General features: G+C 42.8%; 1 protein-coding gene across 3 annotated transcripts in view; it reads left to right on the top strand.

Moving 5' to 3' along the window:
• LOC147114160 (E3 ubiquitin-protein ligase SH3RF2-like) overlaps positions 1–15,356 on the top strand; it is a 100,332-nt gene that overhangs the window by 48,738 nt on the left and 36,238 nt on the right. For 2 of the 3 annotated variants that reach the window (XM_085995795.1, XM_085995797.1), the window contains exons 3-5: positions 4,931–5,200; positions 5,818–5,913; positions 7,383–7,685. In XM_085995795.1, the coding sequence (XP_085851921.1) occupies positions 4,931–5,200; positions 5,818–5,913; positions 7,383–7,685 (669 nt within the window). The remainder of the gene's footprint in view (positions 1–4,930; positions 5,201–5,817; positions 5,914–7,382; positions 7,686–15,356) is intronic. The other variant, XM_085995796.1, reaches the window with a different exon arrangement.

The raw sequence follows: 15,356 nt of genomic DNA, 5'->3' as shown, positions 1-15,356 counted from the left end.
TCAATCCAATTGCAAAGCTCTGGGCTGAAGCCTGAAGTACCTGTTCGAGCGCTGACTCAATGCAGAAAGCTCTCTCCCTTTGTCTCTCTGCAAATCTCTCTCTCTCTCACACAGAAGGAGTGGTCCGAAATGGCTACCACAAAGAATGCAGGAAGAGCCCCCTTTAAATAGCGCCCCCCCAGCCCCACAGCGACTGGGAACCATTCCACTCAACCAGGCAGAAAGAAGGGGGCGCCACTGAAGTTCCGGTTCGGGGTGCACCAAGGGCGTTGCACCATGAAATGATGTCAGGATCTGCGTGCGCAGCTGAGTGGGCGTTGCAGTTTTGCGCCGCCGCTAAATGTTCACTCAAGTTCGCGAGAGGCGCAGATCACGCCGCGCCCAGGTGCTAGCCGCTTCACACCCCACTTATCGCCCTCTTAAGGCGCTAGCGGCTGGCGCTACCAACTGAATTTCTAGGCCTTAGGCTCTTATGCTGCTCAGAGCAGGGATCTGTGGACCCTGTTGAATGCCCCCAGCCAGATCTGAATAATGTGGATTGTGTAATTTTGGATTGATATTCAGGAGTTTTTATTCAGTTTCTTTCAAGGATTAATGAAGGTACCAAATTGGATTGAAAACTGGTTAGCAGAGAGGGAACAGAGTAAGAGTTAAGTACAGTTTCTCAGAGTAGTTGAAAGTGGGTAGCAGTGTCCCACAGGGTTCTGTGCTGGTACCGGTTCTGTTCAGTGTACACAATCTGTTGTAACAGTATGCTAAAAGGGGCCATGTTTTCAATATGAGGGACTATGTAATAGCAATGTGCTGATAAGGGCTGTGTTTTCAGTTCTAAGAGCAGATGTGCTGAAAGATGGATTTGCTCTCAATGCTGTGAGGTTGTGTGCTGAAGGTTTTCGGTACTGTGAGGGACTGTATAGCAGCAGTACGGTGTGTGGCATTTACTCTGTTCTGTCAGCAAACGGTGTCATTCCCAACCAGTCAATAATTGGCAAAGCATTGAGCTGTAACATAAAAAAAAAAAAATTTTCTAGTAATTCATTACCCGTCAGTGTAAAGAGCACTGAAGAAATTGTCATTGTGACTGGAGAGTGTCGGAGGAGCAGAAACAGCTGTCCTCAAGAGTGCATGTGATGACAACTGGTGGAACTATGTCACAGTGACTAGGCTGAATGTGCAATGCATCAGATTCATGCACAGGCCTAATTTTCACAACATGACCTGATCTGCAATCTTATTGTCTTCAGTTCTTCGAGCTTACCCAGTGGCAACTCTTCAGTATATGTATAGATCAGTCCCAATATGCAGGAATACTTCTGCTTGACATGCGTGCGGCACAGAACAGCATATGGGATCAACATTGTCCTCTGGGTGCATACGTATTTATCCTAATGATACTGGTGTTAACTCTTTGTCCAGAGCTTTTGATCACGCATTATCTTTTTACGCAGTGCTTCAACGTCAATTTATTGCACACTTTTGAGCAGTTAATGCAGCAACATTCTTTCAGTCAGCCTATCATATTGCAGGAGTACCGTGACAAAAATCAATCGCAAACGGAACCTATAGGGGAGTGCAAGTATAGAGCCCTTGTATGGAACTTCTGTTTAAGGGATACACACTGTGTAACTGTGCAAAGTTCCTGTATATTTAGTGAAAATGAAGGTTACTCGTGGTAGAATTGTGTGCAGTGCCTGTATATTCAGCAGAGTAAGAGTGACTCACTGTACAACTGTACAGAGCATTTGATTTTTCGGCAAGTTAAAGGATACGCACTATATAATTGAGCGAGGTTCCTGATAAACAGGATAGTAACAGTTACGCATTGTATAATTGTTCCAGGTTTATTCAGCAGAGGAAGTTACTCTGTGTAATTCTCTATGGGCCGTAGATTCCGATGCCTACGGGTGTGTACGCGCTGTGTACACACCCGTAGGGATATCGGAAATGCCGGTTTCTGGCATGCACAGAATGCTCTTGACAGATCGGATGCCTGCCCTGGAGAAGGGCCTCTGTGGGTGGATAGTTTCGCTTTTTGGAGAACCTCCACCCACAGAAAACCCTTAGAAATCTTACACCTGGTAAAAGCAAGCATAAGGCCTGCTTTTACCAGGATAAGAGTTGAAAAAAAGTTTTTACAAATTTTTCACTCATTTATCATTTAAAAACTACTTTAAAAAAGGTAAGTTTATTTTTAGCCCTGTAAAAAACTTCAATTATTTTTTCAAAAAATTAAATTTTTGTTTAAAATATTTAATTTATTGTAATTTCAACTAATTTTAAAAATGTGATTTTTTTAAATGTATTTAATGTTTTACTTTGTTTTTGGGGTGATCTCCATTCATATATTTGACAGGACTATCTGTCAAGTATATGAAGGGAGATTCCCTTCTTCTGTTGGCTCCCCATGGCCCACGTGATCCCAGGGACGCTGCAAACTGCCTGCGCCCCTGGGATACGTGGGCCCTGCGCACTTGGAGTTTGGAGAGGCCCAGGATCAGAAGTATACGCACCTCGGGAGCCCTCAGATAAGTTCATAGATTTTTCCAGATTTTTCCACACGCAGGAGGCCTCCGATCGGAAAATACGGCCCAATATAACTATATGATGCTCTTGTTTGTTTAGCATGATAAGTGTTAGAATCATAGATACTTATGGCACAGAAGGAGGCCATTTGGCTTATTGCGTCTGTGCTGGCCGAATATGGTCTAATATGGTCTAATTTTGTGGACTTGCTGTTTGTCCAGTGGAATAACATTTGCACATCGCCCTACACTATGGGGTTCCTGCTTATTGAGTCCCTGTTTATTCATCGGAGCAAGGGTTGCACGTTATGTAGCTGTATGAGAGGCGATTTTAACCCTGCCTGCCTGGCAGAAACTGAGGGGGCAGGCAGTTAAAATCGCCCTGGAGACTCACCCACCAACGTCCTGCTCCCTTCCCACAGTCTTCCATTTTAACCTGTTCTTCTGAGCAGGCGGGAAGGACACCCAGGGTCCTTCTTTAAATATGCAGATTGGCTCCGACAACGAAACGAGCCCGACTGCTATTTTAACCAGCGGCCAGAACGGGAAAGCCATTGTAGCGGGCGGGCAGGGTTCAAATCGATTCTCGCCTGCATGTTTATTCACAAGGTGTAAAGGTGTAACAGTTTGGGGTAGAGTTTCCACTTTGGGGACAATCAGCGATCCGGGCACAAATTGTGCCCAAAGTTGTGCTAGTTTTGAGAAGTGTTTTTTTTTTAGCTCAAGTTTCCGCTCAAATTCATTTGCATATCGACAAACATAAAATCTGCCATGAAGCAGCGCAATCAGACAGCGTTTTAGAACGTAACTTTTTTTAAATGTTTTTGCTTTTGAAAATATTCCTTGATATATTTAAGAGTGGTGACTTGGTGCAGTTTGATTAATGCAACTGAAAATGGGTTTATCACAAAAAGTAAGCATTTTTAATCTGAGTGCCTGTGAGTAACCCAATTTTAAATAACTGAAAATGACTTTAAAAAACTATACAGAACTATTTCCCAGTTATATTGGCGAACAGTAGTCAGTTTCTTAGTAAATTAAAAAAAAATATATATATGCAAAAGCTTTTAAAAGGTACCTATTATTGTCCTTGCACTCAAAAGAACCAGCTTAATTTTAAGAGCCTCCTTGAAGGCCCGCAAACAGGCGCAGTTAGTGGAAAATCTCCGTGGTGATGAATTCACCCTGTGGGTGGGGCCAGCTTCAGCACAGTGTCTTTTCAAACAAGCGCAAAAGATCACAGAAACTCGATTTGCGTCAGACGTAATTTGCTCTTGAATTTCCTTGATCTTTAGCGCTGGTTTGGCCGATTTTGGGTGAATTGCGCTGGAAGAAACAGCGCCACCTAGAGGAAACTCCGGGCCTTCATGTTTATTCTGCACTGCAGTTGTGTGTATTTGCTGATTATTCACTGCAGGTGGAGATCCTTGCTCTGCAATTAAAGGGCATACCCTGCAATGTTCAGTGACATACCCTGTAATGTTCAGTGACATTGTGCAGAAACAACATAATCATTAGAATGATAAACTAATTATAACAGTGTCCCAAGGGACAGCAGTGACTCGAGTATGTACTGGAGGATTAATAGTTGCAACAGCTCAGCTCATGCATTACTAAGTGTGCAACCGGATAGAAATCCTTTGTGAAGAGTCAGTCATAGGCTCATATCTATACTTTTAGCTGCCTGCGAAAATTTTAAAATTAAGAACGGCATTTTCCTCGGAGCTGCTCCCGCTCCACCACCATAACTTTGCGGTAAATGCGGCAGAAACCCAGGTTCCACGTGCAAACGGAGCTTCCGCACTACTTCTGGCAAAGTTACGGTGCACCTCCAAGGAAACGCCCAGCCTAAGTGTGTCCGAAGTTGGATTTTGTTATAAATTCACACATTCTGTTAAAATTGTAACACTGGGGGTGAAATTAGACTTGGGCAGTGGCGTGAAACCACCTTGTAGGACTGACATGTTTTAAGATTTGTTTCTGTGTTGTGTTTTTTATATTTACTAACGCATTTCCTTCCTTTTTATTATATATAGATAGATGTATAACATTTTTTTTTACCTTGCTCGATATACTTGTATTGTTTTATTTGCAGAAGCTCTACAAAGTAGGTGCTATAATATGCATTTCACAATACCTGCAAGAACATGCTGTCGGGGTCATGCTTAGTGATACAGTTCAATACATTGAAGTGAGGAGTGCTTGGTGATGGGGCTGGGGTTAGGACTTGGGGAAGAAGGCTGTTTCTATAGACTGTAAGGCAGGAGCATGTCCCTGTAGTCACTGTGCAGGATACTGGGCCTGTTTCTTCAGCAAGCGTTTTTATGTTGAGTCTTTCAGTAATGTGAAGTTGTTTTCGACGCTGCTTACGCAGAAATTCCATTATCCGAAGCTGTTGGTCATTGCAGGTGCCATGTGCGCGAGCATTGTACACGTATGGAGGCCAGAAGCCAGGAGACCTGAGCTTTAAAAAGGGTGATGTCATCATTCTGCGTCGCCAAGTGGATGAGAATTGGTATTATGGGGAAATCAATGGAGTTTGTGGAATCTTCCCTCTCAATTTTGTTCAAGTTATCCACCATTTACCTCAGCCCCCACCCCTCTGCAAAGCTCTTTATGACTTTAATCTGAAAGAGAAAGACAAGGAAGCCAACAAGGATCTCCTGCCATTCCTCAAGGTAAGAAGTCTCAAGGTCAGTTCTGCATGTTTGAGAGGTTGCATGATTATGGCAACAGCTTAAAACTTGGTGACATCCATAGGGTGCAACGTCAGTGGGAACTTTATAATAATGCATGGCTTTTTAAAGAACTTTAAAGGGGCAGTCTTCATACAGTAGCTTCAGTTGGAACAACGGAGTTGAAATTGTTTTTTGGCAATATCACAAAAGTATAATAGCGAATTGACAGCCCATTTTACACCCCGACCATTGATTCTGCTGTTCATCATCCTATTAAATCATTTTAATAAGAATGACCTGATTCTGAGACTACAAAAATATGTTATGTTCTGGGTTGGGGCTTGGAGTACATGCGCTTGCATGGACCATGTATTTTCCAATCAAAGTAAGTGCGACAAGTAGCGTGGAATTCCACTATCACAGGAAACGTTTCTTTACCAGCTGCTGCAGGGTACTATTTTATTCATGCCCTCAGTATCGGATGAAAGACTTATCAAATACATTTGTACTCCAGGCAGAGGACCTGCTGTATGATACCCCCTCACTAGGAGTGTCAGTAGGTCACTGCTCAGCTTTGAGGTTGTGGCAAATTTAACAGTTTCAAACTTGTCTTTCAGAATGATATTCTAAAAGTGATCCGGAGAGTTGATGAAAACTGGGCAGAGGGCAAACTAGAAGACAAAGTAGGAATATTCCCCATTTCATTTGTTGAGGTAGGTGTTACTGGGAATTCTGCTAATCATTGGTTACTTTTGTGTTTCCTTTATTTAAGATCAGCGATCATGGTCAGGAATGTACATTTCTTTTTAAAGTGGAGCCACCTTCGTGAAAAGTGCTTTTAAAGAAAAATACACGAAGCAATGGCATAAATCAAATTGATGTTCATTATCACTCCACTTGTGTGTGATAGTGTCACAATGAAAATTACTCATGGCTCTTCTTACTCTTTCAGTTTCCAAAAGAAAATGTTTGACAAACACACCTTTCACTTTTAAAAACACTTTTAGTGCATTAGTGCAGTCTCTTATTCTGGAGCGATTTAAACATTCTGCTCATCTCAGAAGAAAATGAAAGGCACCTTTTAACCTGCAGCTGTCCAGAGCTAAAGAAGTCTCAGGAAAAAGGAAGACTGGAATGTGCTCAACTTATTGTTTTTCATACTTATCAATGAGTCAGATTTTTTGAAAAAACAGGGTCCAACCCACACTCACAATTAATGTGGAGTCATGGCTTATCCAGCCATCCATTTCTAAATTCACTTGTCTCCTATAGCTCTTAGTTACATGATCTGTTCTGCACAGTCCACAATCTTTAGTCAACTACTTAAGAGTTGCAGCATGAAGCACATTTCATGGACAAAGGAAAATGATTTCAATTTCAGGGCTTTTCTTTTACAGAGAAACCTATTTTCCATGTTTTTCTAGACTACCCCTAAATGGGAAGAAACTGTTTTGATGAGTTTTCTCTAACTCCTTCAGCAGCAGGTCGCGCAAAACAATCCAGCTCTAGCAATGAATTGTGACTGGAATTAACCATATTCAATAAAAAATTGCTTTTGATTTAGAACAGTGTAGTGGGTTAGCTCACAAGAGCGCCAAGGCTATATGCTACAGAGCAGGGCAACATTGGTTCATGCTTTAAGATTCAGCCAGAAGGCTAGAAATATCTGTTGGATGCTTGATGCACATATCAAATTCCTGCCTCCCTTACTTTGATAGAAGTGTTAACTCGTTTAAAATAATAATAGCTCTACTAAAATAGCAGCGAGAGGAATGTAATACAAGTGAATTAAGCATTCGTATGATAACATTGCCGATAATTTTCACTGAATGGCAGAAATGAGCAAAGGCTAGATGCCTCCCTACAGGGAGTGGGGCAAGTGATAGGAAGGGTCTGTGAAGCATCTCCTGGTAGTCTGTTTGCTCAGCTTCATTGGCACTGGGTTAGGAGCAAGTCATCTGCTTTGATCTCTCTGCCAGGATGTGATGTCCAGCTCAAGGAGCCCAAAAGAGAGGAAGAGGTGAAAATATACTTTTTTTTAAAATAGAAAATATATTAGAATTAAAAAATGTAAATGTGTTTATAAAAATATTACCCTAAAGATACTCTGATTTCACTGATTGTACTGTAAATATGTGGGTCAAAATTCACTCAATTCTTTCTCTTTCTCTGTCTCCTACAGATGAACTCAACAGCAAAGCAGTTATTAGCAACAAAAAGGCCTGATGCGAAAGGTGGTAAATGCCATTGCAGTCCAGCAGCTGCCAATTCTAGCACAGCCATCAGACACACAGAGCCAGGGAGGATGGCTGCTAAAGAGAACCATTCTCACACAAGCGCTATGAATATGCTCAACAGAATCTCCCACCTGTCTCCATCCCACCAGCCATTGCAGATCAGTTCACCGGTGCTGATTAGCTCAAGTAACCCAGCAGTCGTGGCCCAGATTGCAGAAAGAAGGAGTCCATGCAGTCCCACCAGCCAGGTATCACTTCTGTTTTATCTCAATGTTCTTGGTGCCAATATCAAGATGGTGTCTGTGTTGAAATCCTGTGGCCACTAAGAGCAAGGCTGAATCTACTTAAACTCTCTTAGGACATTTATTACCGATTGGAGGAGACCTTTATCCTATCCGAGTTGAATGTGAAATGCATATCTACCCTCCTAAATTTGGCAAAACCAGTATCACTAATGTAACTCGGGTCTGGTGAGTTTTACTTTTTGCTTAGTATTCAAGTTCAGCGTAAGGTTGAGTGGAAACCAAGATAGTCAAGGAGCTAAATCAATATATTAATGCATGCGTATGACCCTGCAAACAATTCATTCTTTTCATAAGGCAGCACATCTTTCAGGTAATTCATTCTATAGGTTTCCTAACTAGAGGTACAAAACAAGTCATGTCCTTTTGTATCTCCAGTTCTATCCACTTCTGTCAAATACAGGAAAACAAAACAAAGAAAGATACATTTATACAGCACATTATCACATCTCTCAGATGTATTACTTTGAACTTCAGCACTGTTGTTAAGTGGACAAATGTAGTAGTCATTTTGCGCTCGGTAAGATACGACAACCAGCAATGAGATGAATGGCCAGTTATTCTGTTCTTTGGGGGTGTTGGCTAAGAAAGGAATGTTGGCCAGGACACTGGGAGAACTTCTGCTCTTCTTGGAAATAGTACAGTGGAATCTTTAACATCCACTTAAACAGGGAGACGGAGCCTTGTTTTAGTGTCTCAACCAATGTTCCTGCTCATTTTTTTTTGGGTGCGCAGCCCCTGTAAGGGGCTGTACAGCCCATTCAAATTACCGCGCATGCACGGTTTTTGCCATTAGAACGCCATTATGCCGGCTGCACGGGACCTGCAGATCACTGCACGGCCGTGCAACATAAAGGGAACATTGATCTCAAGTCTCTTGAAAGATTTGCAGACTGATATCACCAGAGGGAAGTAGCCTCAGAGTGTCACTACCTACACAATCCAATAAACCACTGGAGGCTTGTTTACTGCCATGATCAGTGTTGCTTGTTCTGCCCTAATTGTCCTAAGAAGGCTGGTGGGGGTGGGTCTTCTCCTTCAAGCACTGCAGGATAGTGCTCCCACAATGGTGTTAGGTCGGGAATTCCTGAATTTTGACCTTGCAATAATGAAGGAATGGTGATCTATGCCTAAGTCAGTATGGTGTGTGACTTGGAACAGAATTTGGCGCTGATGGTGTTCCTGTGACATTGCTACTATTGTTCTTCTCAATGTTAGAGGTCACAATGGAGAGAGATGCAGTCAAAGTAGCCTTGTTGAGTTGCTGCCGTGTGGATCTTTTAGATCGTAAATATTGCAGTCACAGCTAGCTGATGATGGAGAGGCTGGATATTGAGTCCAGTGGCAAGGGTGCCAATCAAGCAAATTGCTTTGTCCCAAATAGTGTTGAGCTTGTTGACTGTTGTTGCTTCACACTTCCAGGTGAGTATTCCATCATTAATGATCCTTGTAGATGGTGGAGAGGTTTTAAGGAGTCAGGAGGTGATCCAGCCTTTGCCATGCTCTTGTAACCATGGTGTTAATATGACTGGTCCAGTTAAGCTTCTGGTCAATGATGGCCATTGAGATGTTGATGCTAGGGGGATTCAGCAACAGTGATGCCATTGAAGGTCAGGAGGAGATAACTGGCCTTTTTTTTTAGATGGACATTAATTTGGCATTTATGTGGCACAAATGTTACTTGCCTCCTATCGGCCCAAGCTGGATGTTATTCAAGTTCTGCCGTAGGCTGGCATGGACTGCTTCATTATTGGCGGAGTTGTGAATGGAGCTACATACTATAGAATCATCAATGAGCACTCCACCTTATGATGGATAGAGAATCATTGATGAAGCAGATGGTTGGCCAAAGCTGTTTTTCCTGAGGAACTCCTAAAGCTGCAATGATTAGCCTCCGACAACCACAACCATCTTTCTTTGTGTCAGGTATGACTCCAGCCACTGGAGGGTTTTTGCATCGACTCCCTTTGACTCTTACTTCTCAGGATGCCTGTCTGCATATGTAGAGGTGTAGACAGAGTCTGTACAGTGCAGTCTTGCACAAGTAGTTTAAAGGTGCATGCATGTCACATACTTATAGGTGAGCTGGTTAGTAGTTGTGAAGAGGATATGAACCATTTATGTGAATACTTTACCTGTCTGAGATTGTAAACATGTGTATCATACAAATACAAATCAATCGCCAAACCAGGGTTGTTGAAGCAAGCATTTGGACAGTTGTGTGAGGCCTGAGCCGATGAGGCATAGTGAAGGGCAAGGAAAAGAACAGGGGAATAAAAGACAAAGGAAAAATATAAATCATGTATAAGGTATGGAGTACTCATAGTACACACTTACATTTCAATATAGAATCCCAATACTACATGCTGGCACAGTGTAATAAAAATCATATTCATTTTGGTGCTTTTCACAGTTGAGTGTCCATTTAAAGTCCTCCCCTATTCCACTCCCTCTATTGCCTCTGTGCCCAAAATCTTCTCCTTAAAAGGAGTAATCAAAAAAATCACAGAAATCACAGAAACCCCACAGTGCAGATAGAGGCCATTTCGGCCCATCGAGCCTGCACCGACATATATCCCACCCGATCCCCGTAACCCCTACACCAACACATATCCCACCCTATCCCCGTAACCCCACATATTTAATCCCCCTAACACTAAGGGTCAATTTATCATAGCCAATCAACCTAAGGTCAAGTACAGGAAACTCTTTCGTATCCGGCACCGACGGGACCGGGATGGTGCCGGTTGATTAAAAATTCTGGATAATGGAGAGGTTTATCTACCGAGGCTATTTTTAACAAACAAAAATTAAAAAATCAAGAAACGTGCAGTATAATTGGGTACTCACCTACAGAATGTTGTGTTAAATGGATGGTGGAAGATGCTTGATTAAGTACAGTAATGCCAGTCGAGGGTAATCCATAACTCTTTAATTACTTAACAGTAAAACAAAACTTATAAACGACTATATACTGTAGTTTTCGGAGTGAGAATTTTGCCAATTATTAGAGAATTCCAGATATTTAGGTGCCGTTTAAACGAGAGTTTCCTGTAAAAGGTTTAGATTGGATGATTACTTTGCCTTGTGGCCTCACTCCCTCAGTGGCAGAACAGCTTTAAAGATGACCAGCAGTCCTTTAAGTGCTGCAGGTCAGCCTTGATGAGTAAAACAATAGAGCCAAATTGCCTCCCTTTTACCAACAGGAATTGTGGGCCCCCAGTTGACTTGAACCGCATAATCAGGGCAAGTCAATAGAGGAAAGTGGCACATGGAGGTCTTGTTTAAGTGCCACTCTCCCAGGACATAAGAACATAAGAAATAGGAGCAGGAGTAGGCCATTCGGCCCTTCGAGCCTGCTCCGCCATTCAATGAGATCATGGCTGATCTTCTGCCTCAACTCCATTCACCGACCCTATCGTCATATCTCTTGATGCCCTTACTATCGACTTCTGTTTTGAATATACCCAATGACTGAGCCTCCACAGCCCTCTGGGGTAGAGAATTCCAAAGATTCACCGCCCTCTGTGTGAAGAAATTTCTTCTCATCTCAGTCCTGAATGGCCTACCCTTTATCCTGAGGCTGTGGCCCCTGGTTATAGACTCCCCAGCCAAGGGGAACATTCTCCCAGCATCCACCCTATCAAGCCCTGTAATAATTTTGTATGCTTCAATGAGATCCCCTCTCATTCTTCTGAATTCAAGAGAATACAGGCCTAGTTTACTCAATCTCTTCTCATATGAAAGTCCCGCCATCCCAGGAATCAATCTCGTGAACCTTCATTGCACTCCCTCTATGGCAAGTATATCCTTCCTTAGGTAAGGAGACCAAAATTGTACACAGTACTCCAGGTGTGGTTTCACCAAGGCCCTATATAATTGGAGTAAGACTTCTTTACTCCTGTACTCAAATCCTCTTGCAATGAAGGCCAGCATACTATTTGCCTTCCTAATGGTTTGCTGCACCTGCACATTCACTTTCAGTGACTCATGGACAAGGACACCCAGGTCCCTTTGAGCATCTGCATTCCCCAATCTTTCACCATTTAGGAACTACTCTGCCTTTCTGTTTTTTCTACCAAAGTGGATAACTTCACATTTATCCACATTATATGCCATCTGCCATGTTCTCGCCCACTCACTGAGGCTGTTGAGATCCCCTTGAAGCCTCTTCACATCCTCTTCACAACTGACACTGCCACCTAGCTTTGTATCATCAGCAAATTTGGAAATGTTACATTTAGTCCCCTCATCCAAAGCATTGATATAGATTGTTAATAGCTGGGACACAAGCACCGATTCTTGCGGTACCCCACTAGTCACAGCCTGCCATCCTGAAAAAGACCCGTTTATCCTTACTCGTTGTTTTCTATCTGTTAACCAATTCTCAATCCATGCTAGTATATTACCCCAATTCCATGTGCCCTAATTTTGTTCACCTTGTGTGGGACCTTATCGAAGGCCTTCTAAAAATCCAAATACACCACATCTACCAGTTCCCCTTTGTCTACTCCACTAGTTACATCCTCAAAGAACTCCAATAGGTTTGTTAAACAGGATTTCCCTTTCATAAATCCATGTTGACTCTGCCCAATCTTACTATTAGTTTCTAAGTGCCCAGTTATTGCATCCTTTATAATAGATTCCAGCATTTTCCCAACTACTGATGTGAGGCTAACAGGTCTGTAGTTCCCCGTTTTCTCTCTCCCTACTTTCTTAAATAGCGGGGTTATATTTGCTATCCTCCAATCTGCAGGAACCATTCCAGTATCTATAGAATTTTGGAAGATGACAACCAATGCGTCCATTATCCCAATGGCCACCTCTTTCAAAACCCTAGGATGTAGGTCATCCGGTCCTTGGGATTTATCGACCTTTAGTCCCATTAATTTTGCTAGTACTGTTTTTTTACTAATAATAATTTATTTAAGTTCCTCATTCTCACCACACCCTTGGTTTTCTCGTATTTCTGGGAGGTTTTTTGTGTCTTCCTCCGTGAAGACAGAAACAAAATGTTTATTTAATTTTTCTGCCATTTCCTCATTCCCCATTATAAATTCTCCTGTCTCTGACTGTAAAGGACTTATATTTTCCTTCGCCAGTCTTTTCCTTTTCACATAGCTATAGAAGCTTTTACAATCCGTTTTTATATTTTTCGCTAGTTTGTGCTCATATTACATTTTCCCTTTCTTTATCAATTTCTTGGTCCCCCTTTGCTGATTTCTAAAAAGATCCCAATCCTCAGGCTGACCGCTTTTTCTGGCAACTTTATAAGCTTCCTCCTTTGACTTAATACTGACTTTAATTTCTTATGTTAGCCATGGTTGGATCACATTTCTTTTTGGGTTTCTATGCCCCAGAGGAATATATGTTTGTTGCAAATTATGCATTATTTCCTTGAATGTTAGCCACTGTATATCCACTTTCATACCTTTTAGTGTAGTCTCCCAAGCTACCATGGCCAACTTGTCCCTCATACCCTTGCAGTTTCCTCTGTTTAGATTGAAGACCTTAGTTTCAGATTAGACTACATCACTCTCAAGCTTAATGTAAAATTCAATTATATTATGGTCACTTGTCCCTAAAGGCCCCTTTACCACAAGATTATTGATTAGCCCTTTCTCATTACACAGTACCAGATCCAGAATAGCCTGTTCCCTGGTTGGTTCCTCCACATACTGACCCAGGAAACCATCTCGCATGCATTCCAAGAATTCATCCTCCACACCATTAGTGGTAATTTGATTTGCCCAGTCAATATGTAGATTAAAGTCCCCCATGATTACCGTATTGCCCTTGTTACATGCACTTCTAATTTCTTGATTGATACTGTGCCCTACATTACCACTACTGTTTGGTGGCCTATACACAACTCCCACCAATGTTTTCTGCCCTTTGCTGTTTCTTAGCTCCACCCAAAGTGATTCCAGTTCTACATCACGATCTGCCGAGCCAAGATCTTTTATCTCTACCATACCGATCTCATTCCTTATTAACAGCACTACGCCACCTCCTTTTCCTTTTTGTCTGTCCTTCCTAAATGTTGAGTACCCTGGAACATTCAGTTCCCAGCTTTGGTTACCCTGCATCCATGTCTCTGTAATGGCAATTACATCATACCCATTTACTTCTATTAGTGCCATTAATTCATTCAACTTGTTGCGAATGCTACGTGCATTTAGATAAAGTGCCTTCAACTTTGCCTGTTTAATCTTTTTCTGCACTTTGACGCTCTTTACTGTTGGCCTTTGTTTCTGCTCCCTACTAGTTTTGCTGACTACTTTTCTAAGTTGCACTTCCAGCTTTGTTTCTTTCCATTCTGGGCCCACACTTAGGTTCCCAGCCCCCTGACAAACTAGTTTAAATCCTTCCCTACAGCACTAGCAAACCCCCCTGCGAGGATATTGGTGCCGGTTCTGCTGAGGTGAAATCCGTCCCGCTTGTACAGGTCCCACCTTCCCCAGAATCGGTCCCAATACCTCAGGAATTTAAATCCCTCCCTCACACCATCTCTCCAGCCATGCATTCATCTGGTCTATTCTCCTATTTCAGCTCTCGATAGCACGTGGCACTGGGAGTAATCCTGAGATTACTACCTTTGAGGTCCTGTTTTTTCATTTATTTCCTAGCTCCCTATATTCTGCTTGCAGGACCTCGTCCCTCTTTCTTCCTATGTCGTTGGTACCGATATGGACCACGACCTCTGGCTGTTCACCCTCCCCCTTCAGAATGTCCTGCAGCCGCTCAGTGACATCCTTGACCCTGGCACCAGGGAGGCAACATACCATCCTGGAGTCACGTCTGCGGCCACAGAAACATCTATCTGTTCCCCTTACGATAGAATCCCCTATCACTATTGCTCTCCCACTCTTTTTCCTCCCCTCCTGTGCAGCTGAGCCACTTGTAGTGCCACGGACTTGGCTCTTGCTGCATTCCCCTGAGAAACCATCTCCCCCAGCCGTATCCTAAACGAAAAATCTGTTGGAGAGGGAGATGGACCCAGGGGACTCCTGCACTACCTTCCTAGTTCTTTTACTCTGTCTGGCGGTCACCCATTCCCTTTCTGCCTGTGCACTCTTTACCTGCGGTGTGACCACCTCGTTAAATGTGCTATCCACGTAGATATCAGCCTCGTGGATGCTCCACAGTGACTCCAGCTGCAGCTCCAGATCTGAAACGTGGATTTCGAGTAGCTGCAGCTGGAGACACTTCCTGCACACGTGTTTGCCCTGGACACCGAAAGTGTCCCTGACTTCCCACATAGCACAGGAGGAGCACTCCACGCAGCTGAGCTGCCCTGCCATGTCCTACCCTTAATTTACTCCCTTTACTTCCTCTAAATTAAAGAATATTAAATACACTCGGGACCTTACTTCACTTTACACACTACTTACTCTAAACTAGAGACCTTACTTTTACTTTAATGACTGGACTGTAGAAATACTCACCAGGTCCCACTTACCAATCAGCTCCTTCCCTGGTTGTGACATCACTTTAGTTGTTGTTGTTTGACTGCTCCCGCTCTCGGACTCTTTCCTTGGTGTAAAGTAAGAACCAATACCTACAGGGTGAAAAGTTAGGAAAAGCAAAGGCGAAGCAAAAGCAAAGGACATTCTT

Source organism: Somniosus microcephalus, chromosome 8 (genome assembly GCF_052327205.1).
Source record: "Somniosus microcephalus isolate GS21.2 chromosome 8, FLI_Smic_1.0, whole genome shotgun sequence".
Classification (NCBI taxonomy): Eukaryota; Metazoa; Chordata; class Chondrichthyes; order Squaliformes; family Somniosidae; genus Somniosus; species Somniosus microcephalus.
The sequence above is the reverse complement of the archived record's forward strand: the minus strand, read 5'-3'. Positions and strand labels throughout refer to the sequence as shown.